At 39.3% G+C, this 15,151-nt stretch overlaps 1 protein-coding gene and 1 long non-coding RNA gene across 2 annotated transcripts in view; one reads left to right on the forward strand and one right to left on the reverse strand.

Annotated features, from left to right (window-relative positions):
- The window catches only part of LOC129533597 (uncharacterized), a 40,797-nt gene that overhangs the window by 16,927 nt on the left and 8,719 nt on the right, over window positions 1-15,151 (forward strand). The window contains exons 5-7 of the long non-coding RNA XR_010133634.1: window positions 8,454-8,490; window positions 11,264-11,637; window positions 12,528-12,596. This is a non-coding gene — a long non-coding RNA (uncharacterized lncRNA). The remainder of the gene's footprint in view (window positions 1-8,453; window positions 8,491-11,263; window positions 11,638-12,527; window positions 12,597-15,151) is intronic.
- The window catches only part of LIX1 (limb and CNS expressed 1), a 51,682-nt gene continuing 37,881 nt past the window's right edge, over window positions 1,351-15,151 (reverse strand). The window contains exons 4-6 of the mRNA XM_004042306.5: window positions 14,701-14,796; window positions 6,328-6,405; window positions 1,351-4,515 (exon numbers count right to left, since the gene is read on the reverse strand). Coding sequence (XP_004042354.1) covers window positions 4,228-4,515; window positions 6,328-6,405; window positions 14,701-14,796 — 462 coding nt within the window. The 3' untranslated portion in view covers window positions 1,351-4,227. The remainder of the gene's footprint in view (window positions 4,516-6,327; window positions 6,406-14,700; window positions 14,797-15,151) is intronic.

Consider the following 15,151-nt stretch of genomic DNA (forward strand, 5'->3'; position numbering starts at 1 on the left):
TAGGAAAGGGATTAAAAGTAATACCAAATGTTGGGGCCAAAGTGATCAAAGAGCGCATGCCGCTCATTTGGGAGGTAAATGCAACACATCTTTTTGCCCCTTCTTCTGCCTAGCTTCCAGGAGGGGTGGAGAGGCAACCTTTCACACACTCCTTTATTCCTTTCTGTGCTCTCTCTGTAGAAGCCAGGGCTCTGCTGCCCAGTAAAGGATGTGTTAGGTAGCTTTATCCCAGAAGATCTCAAGCTGAAGTGTGATCAGAAACACCTGGTGAAGTGGTACATAATCCAGACCCTCCCCTGGAATTTGGTTGCAAGGTCTAAGGTGCAGCCTAGGAAGCTGTATTTTTAAATAAGTAACCTATATGATTCTGGTGCAGATAGTTATCTATTATATTTGAGAAAGAGAGCTTGGACCCTGGGGCAGAATCTGGCTCTCCTGCTCAGATGAGGGGTGTTTGTACATGTATGCACATGTGTGTGTTCTTGCCCTGGTTTAGTCCTGGGTTCCAGGAGAGACCTCTTATCCAAGCAAAAAAATGTTCTCCTATGCAGCTCAGAAGAGCTCCACATTTGAGTTTGAGGCCAAGGTCAAGTGGAGTAATAGTTCCCACTGGTTAGGCATAGACCTCTGAGCCGGTACTTCTGGAGAGAGCGGTGGTTATCAACCTTCTGCATGCTAGAACTGCCTGGGGAGCTTTAGAAAATACTGATGCCTGTGCTCCACTCCCAGAGTCTGATTTCACTGGTTTGGGTACAGTCTGGACATTTAGGGTTTTTTAAAGTTCCTTGGGTATTTCTAACTTGCAGCCAAAATTGAGAACCACTGTTATAAGGAGAAGGATTTTCATTTTCCTAGAGCCTTGGTTAAAAACAATCTTAATGTTAGCCTTTAAGGATGGACAGTATAGAATAAATCTTGATATTTGCATTTCTGTAAGTCAAAACAAAAAAAAATCAACAATATATGAGATAACATCTTAACTAATGTTTACCTTCAAATATAGCATAAAAATATTCTTAGTCCAGCTTCTTTCGTCCTTTGGATAAAAAGAAAGGCGTGGCATGATAAAACTCAGAATTCTCTAAAGCATCTCGGCTAGAGATAAAATCAACTGAAACAATGCCTCTAGAGGCTTTGAAAACTTTCTCTAAAGAAACAGAAAAGTGTTAAACCTTTATGCTTTTGATTCTGTTTTTCCTGAGACTTAACTGATCAGATTCATAGTTGATATAGGTATAGCATTTCAGGAATATCTATGGTTTAATTCTTTTCCTTTTCCAGAAATAGGTAAATAAATTTAATAGCAAAAATAGGAGTGAGCTATAGCTTTTGAACAAATAGACAACCAAATTCTGAACAGTTTGAGGTACGACTTTATTAAATCTGTACTTTCTGACCCATTTACCCAAGTTTAGTGACAGTTTGCTCTAAACTGCTTTTTTAAAAACAATAATATGGTAAATTTGGATTTTGTGGAAATTAAACTATCTCATGTCAAACACAGTGCAATTTTGGATTTCAGGATTATGACAGTTGTGTTAGAAACAGGCTACCTGGGCTATGTCTGAGTTATGTTGGATCCCTGATGTAAAGTTTGACAGTGTATGTTGTGTTCAAAATCAACAGTTCTAAACAAGAATCTAAGGATCCCCTAGGGCAATCTCTGGACTTTGGGGGGTCCATATACTCTGGAACTGTGTAGTGTGAATATGTATGTTTTGTTCTATTTTCCTAGGAGATGATCCATAGCTTTTATCAGATTCTCAAAGGGCTTATCACCAAAAAAGGCTAGGACCCAGAGCTTCATGTGTTTGAATAGGGAATCTTCCACTCTAGTCCCCTTTATCACAGTGTGTTGTTCAGAACAAGATATAGAAAAGGAAACAAAAATCTGCTTTGCTCTTCAACCCTCTTTTCTCTAGGCTATAGTTACAGATGTTTATATGATATACTGACAGCCCTTATGTCTCAGCTGAAATTGATTTACTATCAAATGAGCATTAAAGGGACCAGCAAAGATTCTGACTTTTATGTATTTTGCTGAAGCTTTCATACCATTCCAGGAAGAATGGGCGGTTTTGGCCAGTCAGGAAAAGCTGACAGCGGCCAAGGGAGAACCTCCATATTCAATTTACAGAATGGGTGCAGTTTTTAACTTGTAGGGCACAAAGTAAATTTGATATTGTCCCATCTGATCCCTGTCCCTGCATCTAATTAAGATGGTGTCAGTTTGAGGAAGTCATTGTCAAAGGCTGCTAATGCAGTAAAGGTGTGCCTAACTTTAATCACATCCAGCATGGGAAACTGTGGCTTTTTGGAAATGACAATGTAAAGAGTAATGGCTTTATGAAAGAAATTAACTTTAAATAGAACATTTCCTAAATTTTAAAATTTATTCAACATAAAAATGTTAATTCTGATTTCTTTTCAGGAATATAAGGGAATAAAGTTCTTTCCTGGGTGACATTTAGCCTCATTGTGGAGAGGAATGTAACTTTTGTTAAAGTAATATTTTAAAATAAAATGTGTTGAAAATTACTGTTACCTTTAAAAGATATTAAGGTATGACAATTATGTAGCTAATTGTTCCCCTGGTGTGAGATATGTGATACATGATAATCTTTTATTATCAAGTCTAATTCCAAAATACGTGATCAGTTACAGTAGTTTTCATGTGGATTTAAGGAGTGATGGTTACCTTTGTACATACTTATTAGATATGAGGTTAAAATATCATATTTTATAAACTTTAATGTAATTATAATGGTTTTGCTTTCAGTGAAGCATGTATGCACTTGCATAAACAAAAGAAAAAGAAATTATTTTAAATTGAGAAAAACATTTTCTTTAATTTGGACTACTGAATAAAATGCAGAATAATCATTTTCATGTTACAGATATGGAAAGACCTATGAGCATTTAAAATTGACATTGCTGACATTCTTAAATTTGAGTGACCAGGAACTATCTAAAAATTAGTTTAGGCCAGGCATGGTGGCTCACACTGTAATCTCAGCATTTTGGGAGGTGGAGGCAGGCAGTTGGCTTGAGCCCAGGAGTTCAAGACCAGCCTGGGCAACATGATGAAATCCCGTCTCTACTAAAAAAAAAAAAAAAAAAAGTTTTTATTGTTTTTTGATTTTCTAATCAGTTGATTGACCCATATAGATGAGTCAAATAGAGATGGCAATGTCTTATCCTTCGTTTAAAGAAGATTCCAGTGACTTAAACTTAATAATGATACTACATTGGAGCTACTGGTTGCTTATGTTCTTGAGCAACAAACAGAGCTAAAGGGTCCTTCTCTCAAATGCTGGTGAAACTAATCAAATGCAAGCATTCTTTGTTACATGCTAATAATTTTTCAAAATGTTTTAACCTTTAAAATGCCATTAATTTTTCTCTCTGTAGATATATGTTTGCAGTGGCAAAAAATAAGAACAAATTAGTTCAGGTTATCTATTTGCAAATTAAAAATGAACAAAATTGATTGCAAGACTCATAAAAATTGGATATTAATTCTTGAGGAATAAGAGTGAGGCCACTTTTCTAGGTGATATTTATCCCCATATATGGAAGAGTGTGGGTTTTAAAAAATTATTGTTACAAAAACATTTTAAACATTAATTTTATCTAGTATTTTCATACTATTACTATTTCAAGATCTTTGATGGTGGGATGTCCAGATAAAATCCCCACTGTAGTTTGCAGTGTATCTAGTAGGACATAAACTATTGCTTAGCTTACAAAGCTTAGAAAGAGACTCTGATCCTTGGATATTTTTTAAAACAATCCATATTATTTATTTAATCCTAAGTATTTTTAAAAACTGCTATCATGCTACTTCACCTAATTCTGGCTGCTGTTCATTTGGGGAATGCTATATTGGACTATTCTTGAAACAATATATATAATCTAGCAAGGCACATGTCAGTCAGGCTTTAGGTTGGAGCCAGGCCTGGAAAATGTTTTTCAAACAATTTTGTGTCTATCCTTTCATCCTGAGCTGGAACTATTGAGAATGTGATAGAAAAATGCATCGAGTGGCTTGTTGGGTCTTGTAAGGGTCCTACAACTCTCATACTCTGTAAATGGAATGTGTGGAGAGGGTTAGGAGAGCCTTCAGGTAGTACTAGAGATGCTAGAGCCTCTGAGGACCTCTGCACTGAGATTCCTAATGTTAGTCTGGCCTCTGCCATCACTGAGGGTACCCGGGGCTTGGCCTTGCTAGTGATAGCCACACAGGGCCGTAAGGCTCAGCTGATCATCACTGGGTGAGGAAGTGTCAGGGTCACTGCAGATCTGAGTCAGGGCTAAGCTCAAGATTTCTTTCTTTTCTTTGTAAAACCGTAGTTCTTGTCCTGCTTTCCTGGCTTCCTCCAACTGCCTCAGGGCCATTCGTAGCTCTTGAGAGACAGTTCCTGGTGACTCCCGCTCCTTCATGATCCAGTCCAGGGCCATGTGGCTGCGCATCTTTTCATCTAGAGAATACTGAGAATAGTAGGAGATGACTTCCTGGGGGCCAAGAAACAAAGTCCAGGGCGTCAATAAAAAGCAACAAAGGCACCCGTCCACACGCCTCCCCCTGTTCCCACATCCATTAGGGTTTTATCAACAACCCCATCTCTCTCATGTTCAAAAACTGAAACCAAAACCCACTGGTTTACTTCTATAAAGGAAATGAAAGGCTAAGTTGGCCTAGCAAAGCACACCACTCCAGGTTGAGTCAAAACACACCACCAGGAATGACTCAATAATGTTCACCAAACATAGCTCTGTCATCTCTAGAAATACAAGCCATTCACTGAAAATACATTCCTACAACAATTGGTGTGAATATGACCTCATTTATTCATTGAACCCTGTTGCCCAGCATTATTTCCTTTGGAAAGATAGGAGGGAAGTAGCACTACAGAGGGTCTTGGGCAGAATGGGGTTTGGTCAAATCCACTGAAGAAAGCAGGAAGCTCTTAGTTAAGGGCATCTCAGAGTATCATTTAGAAACCAGGAGAATCAACTGTGGTATTAGCACAAGGGAGACGGTCCAACTGTCCCACAGTAAATACAGAAGGGAGTTTAGATGTATAATGGAATTATTGATTTTCCAATATTATTTATTTTGAGATTATGAGATCAATAATCTCTATTATTGATATCATAATGATTCCTTCATGGTACATTGTCTTTTACTTTTACAAACAATTAAAAATTAGTTACTGCCTGTCAATTCTTGTGTGAAAAATTTGTCAATACATAATAACATCATATGTAGAGTTGATCATGTGGAGTGAATGCACTGCTTATTTTTATTTTCAAGAACATATGGTATGCATTTATGACCTTAACAAATTAAAAACAATCATGGAAAAGTGTTTATAACCCAACCAGCATATTTCAAAGGCCTTTTGTAAAATCAAAGGAAAAGGAAAAAAAACAAAACCAAAGCCATTGTCAGCTACTCATTTCTTTTCCATCTTTGACAACTGGAAACCTAGACTTTCTAAGCAAAGAACAACTAAAAACTAGGGGGTTGCAGTGCATGGAAAGCTCCTTATACCCACCCTTACCTTGCTGACTCCCAGAGGCTTTCTTCCTCATACAAATTCCTATTAGGAAATTCTCAGAAATAAACTACCATCTTTCACATTCTAACGGTGGGTAGAGGAAGGATAAATCTTGGAGAACAACAGGTGAAAACCATTAAATACACAGGAGGGGGTTTACATTAGCTATTAAAAAAGGGGGAAGGGTGCTTCTCATAAATAACAAAGAAATAGTGAGACCGTGTCTCTGAAAAACAAAGAAGAAACTTCTTAACCAAAAAAATGGGAGTGATTAAATGCCGGCTTGTCAGACTTTATAATCATTTCTGTTGTTTATTGGGGACTTTTGGCAGGAATGGGAAATACTCTTCTCCTACCACCAACTTGGCCACTCTCCAGTGACGAGGTTTCAGAAGCAGTGCATTTTCAAGTTTCTGCCTCAGAAGGTACAAGAGGGCACACATTCCAAGGAGGCAGGGGAGGTGTATGGAGTAGATCCAGGATTTTCTTTAGAAGCTGTCTGCCTTTATGATCCTTTCGGTTTGCATTCGGTACAGGTATCTAAATCAGTCCTGTGCCCACGTTCTTTTTAGTGTGTATATTTGGTCAGTCCGTGACTCAATGGGGCTGTTCTATATATTTCTTTGTGTGTCCTCTGCTCTTAATAAATAAGGTACCAAATTTATATTTGGAAAAATCCGAATAAAGGAAATCTCCTAGGAAGACGATGAGCCACCTGCTGAGTTCATATAACACAGACTTAGACTTGATTAGAAAATCTTACCTGTCGGGAACACTTTGTTTCACGAAGGGCTTTTAGGCTTCCATTCCAGTGCAATAGTTGGAAAATGGTCATCAGCTCCTACAAAACCCAAACACCTATCATTGGTCCCAAAGCAGAAATGTGCATTGGTGAGAGCTGAGCAGGGCATAACTCTAATTCCCAAATATATCAGGAAACAGAATACACAATATTGTCACAACACTTTGGGACTTTCCCAAGCCCAGGGTCCCAGGGCTTCTGGAACATTCTTCTCTTCCTCCTTGGCTATATCCGTAGCATTACATTACATTACTTGTGTAATGAAATGACTAAATACTTGACAAATGTCTTTCAGCATAAAAATAATACACTGAAGAGTTCTACACACAAGAAGTTATTTAAATATACCAGGACATCTGAGAAATAGTGTATAGGCAAGGTTTTACATTGTATCATTTTTTAAAATTGCTCGAGACTGACAGCATCTTAAATGGTCACTTTTAGAGGAATGGCTAAAGTATGATATATCCATACTACTGAACACTTTGCAATCATAAAGAAAGGATGAGAACGTTCCATAAGTTTAAATAGAAAGAATTCTATGATGTGTTAAAATAAAACAAGGTACACAACAGTGTGTAATGTGTGCTACTATTTGATTAAGAAGATCGCTATATACATGTTTGCTTGTAAATGCCTAGAAGAGTTCTAGTAAGATACAAAAGGATCTGGTAACTTTAGCTGTCTCTGGAATGCCAGAGGAATGCCTGGGGGACAGGAGTAGGAGGGAGACCTTCTTGTGACATTATTTTGCAAAACTTACTGAGTTTTGAATCATGTGACTATGTTATATCTTAAAACCATTTAACTCTAAAAATTTTAAGCCAAAAAATAAATATACAAATATAGTTAAATAGCATTTATAGGACGCCATTAGTTTGGACGGAGCTACTGCGTTAGGCTTAATAGATCAAATCAAAATGGAGTTACTCATGCTGAAGTTCTAGATTGCCGTGCTGAAACTAAGCTGTTTATCCGAGCTTCCTAGAAATCAGGACAAAGAGCGAGATAATAACCAAATCCCCAAACAAGCCAGTTTTAGCCAGCATAATAAAGAAGTCCCCTCTGCTTTAATCTTTACAAGAGAAGTAACTATGAAATGACCAATCCATTTTTGTCCTCTGTTTCTACCTTCTTCGGCCCTTTTCTGCCTAAAGCCAACTTCCTCTGCTCAGCTCATCGGAACGCTCATTCTGTTTTACAGAAGGAGGTGTTACGCAATTCTAAAATTGCAAGTAAAAGTCAGCTAGATCGTTAAACTAAATTTATTGTAATTTTGTCTTTTGACAATATAAAGCATATAATGAACAAACTACAGAAACTGTTCAATACTCCTAAATTTATAAATTCAGTCAAGAAAAATGCCTTGAAATATAGACAATAAGGTTGTATTGACATTAAAACTCACCCATGGTTTCCAAATCCAAGAGCCACGGCTGAGCACAGCATTCAGACTATCAGCACCATCATTTCCTTGCCTTTTGTGATATCAAAGGCAAGCTAAGGTGTATAAGTTTACTGAAGATTTTCATTTTCCTAATGCGGTTACAACTAGAAGTTTTCCACTGAAATTATTTGCATTTCAGGTATAGTTTTTTTTGGTCAGAGATACATCTATTGTGGATTAATAGCCTGTGGTTATTGAAATTATTGAAAAATAACTCTATACGATCAAGGAACTTTCATGTCTTAAAAAATAGTTATGAAAACTTAACATAGACAGATGTCCTACTGTCCATTCAAAAAAGCTTTTAGCTGGGCACAGTGGTGTGTGCCTATAGTTCTAGCAACTTGGGAGGCTGAGGCAGGAGAATTGATTGAGCCCAAGAGTTTGAGACCAGTCTGGGCAACATAATATTTTATCTCTTAAAACAAAACAAAAAAGCTGACTTCAATTAACTGTCTTTACATCTGCTTGCTTGGGAAGAGGTTCTCTTATGAAAATCAGGAGACTCACAGTCAGGTTTTAGGCATCTTAAAATTATTTGGTAAATTTTAAAGCTATCAGATTACTAGAAGAGCAAATAGCACTTCTCTCATGTCTAAAATTGCCGTTAGAATGAAATGTTTTTCTTCTTTTCTGTCAGAGATCCAGTTTGGCATTCTGTCTAAGTTCACTGCACAGTAAGTACTCTGAGAGCCCACAGACACCTCAGTAAAAGCAAAACCACTTGTGTCTGCTAATTAAAACACACATGAATACCAGCTGAGATGCTCCTTCTGCCCCCCAGATGGAGACCTCCCTGTCTGCACAGGGTCCTCGGTCCAGTGCCCAGGGATGCTGTCCCCTCCTGGCCCCTCTCCTCCACATCTTCCTGCCCTTGTTCAGACTTTCACTTCATCACGTCAGTATGCTAATTTGAAAAAGTGGGAGTGCTTTGTTTGAGAAACCAAATCTCGTCCAATCTGGCTGTCACTGCTGTTCTTCTCAGGCTTTCCATCAAAGTAGCCCCAGTGGCTGAGAAGGGCAAATTTGTGTTGCCCTTCCTACCATACTAACAAACCAACTCACCAAATACTTTGAAACCATAAAAATGAATAGGAAGATTGTTTTAATATTTGGGAACCAGTCTCTATGATGTAACAGGAGGGCCAATATTTGTAAATAAGAAAAATTTTTTGGTTTTATGTCTTATAAAAATCCACTCAAATTTTGCATTCTATTGTGTATGTCCATTTTTAGAAAAGAGAAAATAAATATTGGCCAGGTGTGGTGGCTTGTGCCTATAATCCCAGCACTTGGGAGGCTGCGGCAGGTGGATCACTTGAGGTCAGGAGATGGAGACCAGCCTGGGCAAAATGGTGAAAACCTGTTTCTACTAAAAATAAAAAAAACTAGCCAGGTGTGGTGGTGGGTACCTGTAATCCCAGCTACTCGGGAGCCTGAGGCAGGAGAATTGTTTGAATCTGGGAGGCGGAGAGTACAGTCAGCTGCGATCGCAATACCACACTCCAGCCTCGGCAAGTGAGTGAGACTCCATCACAAAAAAGAAAATAAATATCACTCCACTCCTCCATTTGACCCCCACAACCCTGAATCTTTATGTAAAGTTGAGAACTCAGACACGTATACTGGATTTATTTTGTGGCTTCCTATAGCTATCTATCTTGGCATTGTTCTCGCATCCTTGTGGCCCAGTTTGAGAAACAGCCTATTGCTAACAGGGCTCTTAATTCCATCCTCTGATAACTGTTGACTTAGAAACATACTATTCTTCCTCTGGGGTCTTCTGGGCTCTTTTTCTTATCTATACACTAACTGCTCTCCCCGCCCCATAAGCGACTATCATTCCACCCTGAAAATCTCCTAAGACTTTAGAATTCACAACTCTTCTGTGAACAGAACCAAAACCCTTTCTCATGCCCCTTGACAACCTTCATCTTTCAAAAATGTCCCCAAAGAGACTTGAACTGCTTTCGTCTCCAGGATGAAGGTCAACCTCCTCACCACCTCTGGTTTGTCTAAATTTCTATCCCATCACGAAGCAGCTTTTTTTTTTCTCTCCAGTAACACAACTGCCACTTCCTCAGTGTTGCTTTTGTTCTTAACATTCCCTAGGGAAGATGACCTCCTTTCCAACTTCTTACATTATATCCCCATCTAGTTTTTGTCCTCTGTAGAGATATTCATCTTGCCATCATTGTATAAAGTATATTTACATATTTTCACATATTTTTTGTCTCACTTCTTTATTTCCCCTCATAAGACCAAATTCACTCTCTTCACATTTTCCCAAAACTATTAGCTCTTGGCTCAACTCCAGGAAATCTTTGCATGCCTCTGACTGATTCCATTGGAAATCCTTGCATGATTGCAGAGTGGGAAGGAGAGGGCTGCTGTGGAGTTCTGCTTACTAGTTTCCCCATGATTCTTTGCTGCCTGGTGTTCGCTGGCTCATATTCTACCTGGAGAAGCTCTGTTACTCTAAAGGAAGTTAGTGTAGTCAGGTGCTGTGGAATGTCCCAGCTACTTGGGAGGCTGAGGCAGGAAGATCATGAGTTTGTGCCCAGCCTGGGCGAAATAGTAAGACCTCTGTCTCAGAAAAAAAAAAAAAAAAAAAAAAAAGAATATATATAAATTTTTTTTTAAATAAAGGAAATTAGTGTTGTCTTTTCCTGTGAGGGTCTGTCATAGTCCTCACGGAAGTCTTTTGGGGTGTGGTGTTTTGTTTGTGGGGTAATCTGGAAGCCTGAGGGGCCCAGCTGCACCAACAGAAAAACAAGTTAGCCTCATAAGGTGAGGCAGGTGAGGCAAGGTTTAAAGTGAGTAGGGCCAATTATACATGTTCATGGTCTTTTATTTATAATTCTGATATTTTGTTTATCGTGAATTTTTTGCATGAATTTTGAGTTTAAAAAATAATGCATTATAATATTATTTATCTTGATTATGAAGTTTTTAAGCATCTCTTTCAATTTTGTACCCAAGAGAAATGCGTCACTTGCCTAGCCCTTGTCTGTCCCCTTCTTGTGGCTCTGTCTCAGGGGCAAGCCCAGCTTCACGGGCATGAGGTCTGTGCAGCTGTACAGGGCCCCTGCTTTGTTTAGTGCTCTGCTGTCTTGAAATTCTTGGTAATTTTTGAACAAGGGCCCCTGGATTTTCATTTTGCACTGGGCCTGGCAAATTATCTAGCTGGTCCTGACCAGCAGAGTAAATTTAATATAGAACAAAGAATCAAGCTGTGTGTTTTCTTTCCTCTTCGGGGAAAATTTCAGTTGCAGCTCTCACTCTACAGCTTTCCTGGTTTATTTTGTCATTCATTTCATTTAAACAGACAACAACGGGGCTCTGTCCTCACAGCCTTTCCTGGGGTTGCCTCTGTTAGAAACAATGTTGGGCTTTTCAGCTACTTGTGGAGAGAAAATGCTCACTGCTTCTCTTTGGAACTCTTTCTAGGAGACGGGTTTGGCTCTGTGATTCATCAGAAATAAGAAAAACAAACACTGTAAATGGAGAACTTGAAAAACAGGTGGGCACCATCTCCCCACCCAAGAGAATGGATTTAAGAGGAAATTTGTTTATGGGATGAAGTTTTAAAAGGCGACCTGGAAAATTTAGCAAAGATGTAAATAAACAACTCTTCCTTGGATTGCATTAGGCTTCAGAATAAATATATTAACCAGCTTCAGTCAAAGTCTGCCTAGAATCTGACCCTGACAAGACCCAGTGACTAGTGCTGCTCCCAACCTTCCCCACAAACAGCAGGCAATCTTCTCTGTGGCAAAGCTACCTCGAAACAGGCATCCAGGCTTCCCTCCCACGAAGTGAAGGTAAGCAGAGGCCTATCATGTTTCCTCTGAGTGCTGGCTGCAGGACGCCCCCCCACCCCGCCCCGAAAGCCCGAGGGCAGTCTGGAGACACCAGCTTGTTTTTATATGGTAGAGTCATCCATAGCTAGATACAAACACACATCTATTACCCACCAGGGGTACTGAATTGCTGTGTTGGCTGCAGAAACAGCCCAGGTCTGTGGGCAATTCCCATTATGTGTAGACACAAGCAGAAGCATTTAACCCAGGCCACTAAGGAATGTGCCAGGTCCCAGCAGGCAAGCTAGGGCTGGTGGAAGGAAAAGGGATGCGCTGCATAGGCCCTCCTCCTGGGTTGCCAGTATCCCTACTGGGGAAGGGAGTTTGGATTTTCCCTGCCCTCACATCTTCCTCTTCTTTTGTCTCCATCCTGTATCCAGACTCCTTTAGGAGAATTTATGAAGCATGTCCACAGTAGGATTCAAATTATTATTTCACAAATTTAAATACCTTACTACAGACCACACAGAAAACACATAGCCTATGCAAAGCAATTAAGCTATTACTAAAAGAGGGTTGAGGAGAGCCTTTCATAGTACTTGGAAGGAATTTTAAGACTTTTTTTTTTTTAAATCTCACCTTCCCCCATCTTTGGCAGACTAAACCAATCACATTCAAAATCATTCTTAATTTTTCCAAAAATAGTGCTAAATCACATACAAGCTACTGTGTACTGGGGCAGGCAATGTTCATTCCATAATAAAAGAACTACAATATTATTTGGAGGGGGAACAGGAATTAAATGAAATTCCTGCTTAGGGGAAGCATTATGCCAGATGCTTTATAAATGTTACACTACTTAAATCCCGCAAAAATTCTACAAAATGGGCATTATTATTCCTATTTTATAGATGAGAAAACTGAGTCTCAGAATGGACAAGCTCACAGATGGCAAGTGGTAGAGCAGACTTCACACATAGGTCTGTATGATTTTTTAAAGTTTATATTCTTTCTCTTGAAAAAAATACCTCTTTTTGAAAGTATTATTCCTCTGTTTAGTTTTAGATTGTTATGAAAAAAAAAGGACCTTTTACAGATCGACTCTTTTATCCTACAATAGGGGCCCTGAACCATTTTGTGTAGGTTCAAATAGAGCTAGGTTAGACAGAGTTGTCAACGGAATCCATCCAGTAGCCTCTGGCATTTCAAGCAAAGATTCCTTCAGAAATACATCTAATAATAGTTGTTCATCTTCACTGAGCATTCATTATACCCCATGCACTCTTCTGGACTCTACGCATATCATCCCATTTAATCCTCACAATAGCACTGTGAGGAAGGTACTGTTATTCTCTCTGATTTACATACAAACGAGGAAGTAGATTTTGAGGTAAGGAAAAGAGCCAGGCTCAAACTGGCCAGCCCGCTGCAGAGTCTGGGTCAGAGCCACTGGGCTGACATGTGCCCCATCCACTAGGCTTAAAGGATACTTCGTTGCTTCCTAACCAAGACAGGCTACATCAAAGATCAGTAAGACCTTGGCCACTTAAGGATAAAACTGGATGACTAAGGCCAGGCGCGGTGGCTCACACCTGTAATCCTAGCACTTTGGGAGGCCAAGGCGGGCAGATCACGAGGTCAGGAGATGGAGACCATCCTGGCTAACACGGTGAAATCCCGTCTCTACTAAAAATACAAAAAATTAGCCGGGCATGGTGGTGGGCGCCTGTAGTCCCAGCTACTCAGGAGGCTGAGGCAGGAGAATGGCTTGAACCTGGGAGGCAGAGCTTGCAGTGAGCCAAGATCAGGCCACTGCACTCCAGCCTGGGCGACAGAGCGAGACTCCGTCTCAAAAAAAAAAAAAAAAAAAAAAGAAAAACTAAGATTTAGGATGGGTGAAGAAAGAGCATTTTTGCCGCAATCATACAGAAGGCTAATAAAATAATATTTATTTTTTAATGTGCATGGGGACATATCCATCTGAGAAGTGGCTGTGCCATTGGGGTCAGGAAAGGAGTTTGAAAGGTACCAAAGAACGTATTTGAAAGTTGTGGCTTCAGAAGGGCTCAGCTCACCATTGTAAATTACACCGGGAGGAACATTTTGCCCATGAAACCTTATACCTCTGATTGCTTCTTGGAATATAACCTAAGAAAACAATTTCTAAGGTGAAGTCTCTTTATTATATTGCATTCTGATTCCTACCAGCATTGCATGTTTATGGATGTTCAACTGCACTGGAGTTAAGTTTTTTGAAGGGAAGCACATTTCATGCCCAATCACTACTAAAATTCTATCTGTCCAGCCTGATATAGGATAATAGTCAGATGTGTGAGCTCAGAGATCAGACTGCCTGATCCTGAACCCTAGCTTCAATGATAACATGAGGATAACGATATTATCCACCTCATACAGTTATTGTGAGTGTTAAATTATGACACTATTTGTTAAATGCTAAGCACAGGCCAAAGTAAGCATCCATAAGTGTCAGCTGTTATTACTGTTGTTGTTACTAATATAACGATATATTTTAGAAATAATAGGTAATATAGTTCCTCAACTCTTGTTATCATTTGTCGGCAGTGGATGAAAAAGAGTTACAGATTGTTAATTTTTTTTGATTTCGTTGATGATAGGAAGTGGCAGAACTTGTTTAATAGAAAACCAGACCCAAGTAGGGTATTGTTTAACGTGCACTGCAGGAACTTTCAGAAGTCACAGGACTTCTGAAAATTAAGAAGCAAATGGTAACAACCAACATGTCAAACTGTTATCATTGGTTTAGTGGGGAGCTTTGCGCTGAAAAGCTGGTGAAACATTACAGAATCACTTATTTCTTAGATTTGTGTTTTACTTTCTTTTATAAAAGCAAAGATTGTTTCCTGATTGCGTGTTTGTTTAGGCCTATGATATGTGGCCGAGATGGGGCTACCATGCTGGATTCCAGGAGGGTTAGATTAAAATGACCAAAAACCCTTAAGACCAAAAGATTATTGGGTCAGGAGATGTTAGTGATAAATGTTGCATTTCTGTTAGGCTTCTGGATTGGATATTCAAACAAATATGTGGCAGGCAGGCAGGTACCTGAAACTCCAGCATAGTCTTCCCCATGTTTGACTCCAGCATGTAGTGATAGGCTCCAACACTGGTGCTGGGGTCATCTGCATCATCTAAGGTGCCCTTGGGAAAGAAAGCAGAAAAAGAAAAATTACTGATTTTTCCTCCTCTTCTTTGAATGGTCACAAATTAATTCTGTGACCACACAGTAAGCCTATTTTTGGTCTAACCTGAACAGATGTTCACAACCAAGTCTCCAGTAGATTTGAGAGTTTTGTAATCAATTTGAATTGAGCATTTGATAGAATACTAACTGTTATATACTCGCTGATAGAATAATTTTCCAAAAGAAGACATTTCTGTATGATTGCACAGGGTTTTGGTGGTGGTGGTGTTAACATTTGCATGGCTGAGCTCCTAAGCTGCCTTCATTGGTTACTGAAATCTTGAAACACTGACTTTGCTCTGATTCCAGTGA

The sequence above is a fragment of the Gorilla gorilla genome, chromosome 4, assembly GCF_029281585.2.
Source record: "Gorilla gorilla gorilla isolate KB3781 chromosome 4, NHGRI_mGorGor1-v2.1_pri, whole genome shotgun sequence".
Classification (NCBI taxonomy): domain Eukaryota; kingdom Metazoa; phylum Chordata; class Mammalia; order Primates; family Hominidae; genus Gorilla; species Gorilla gorilla.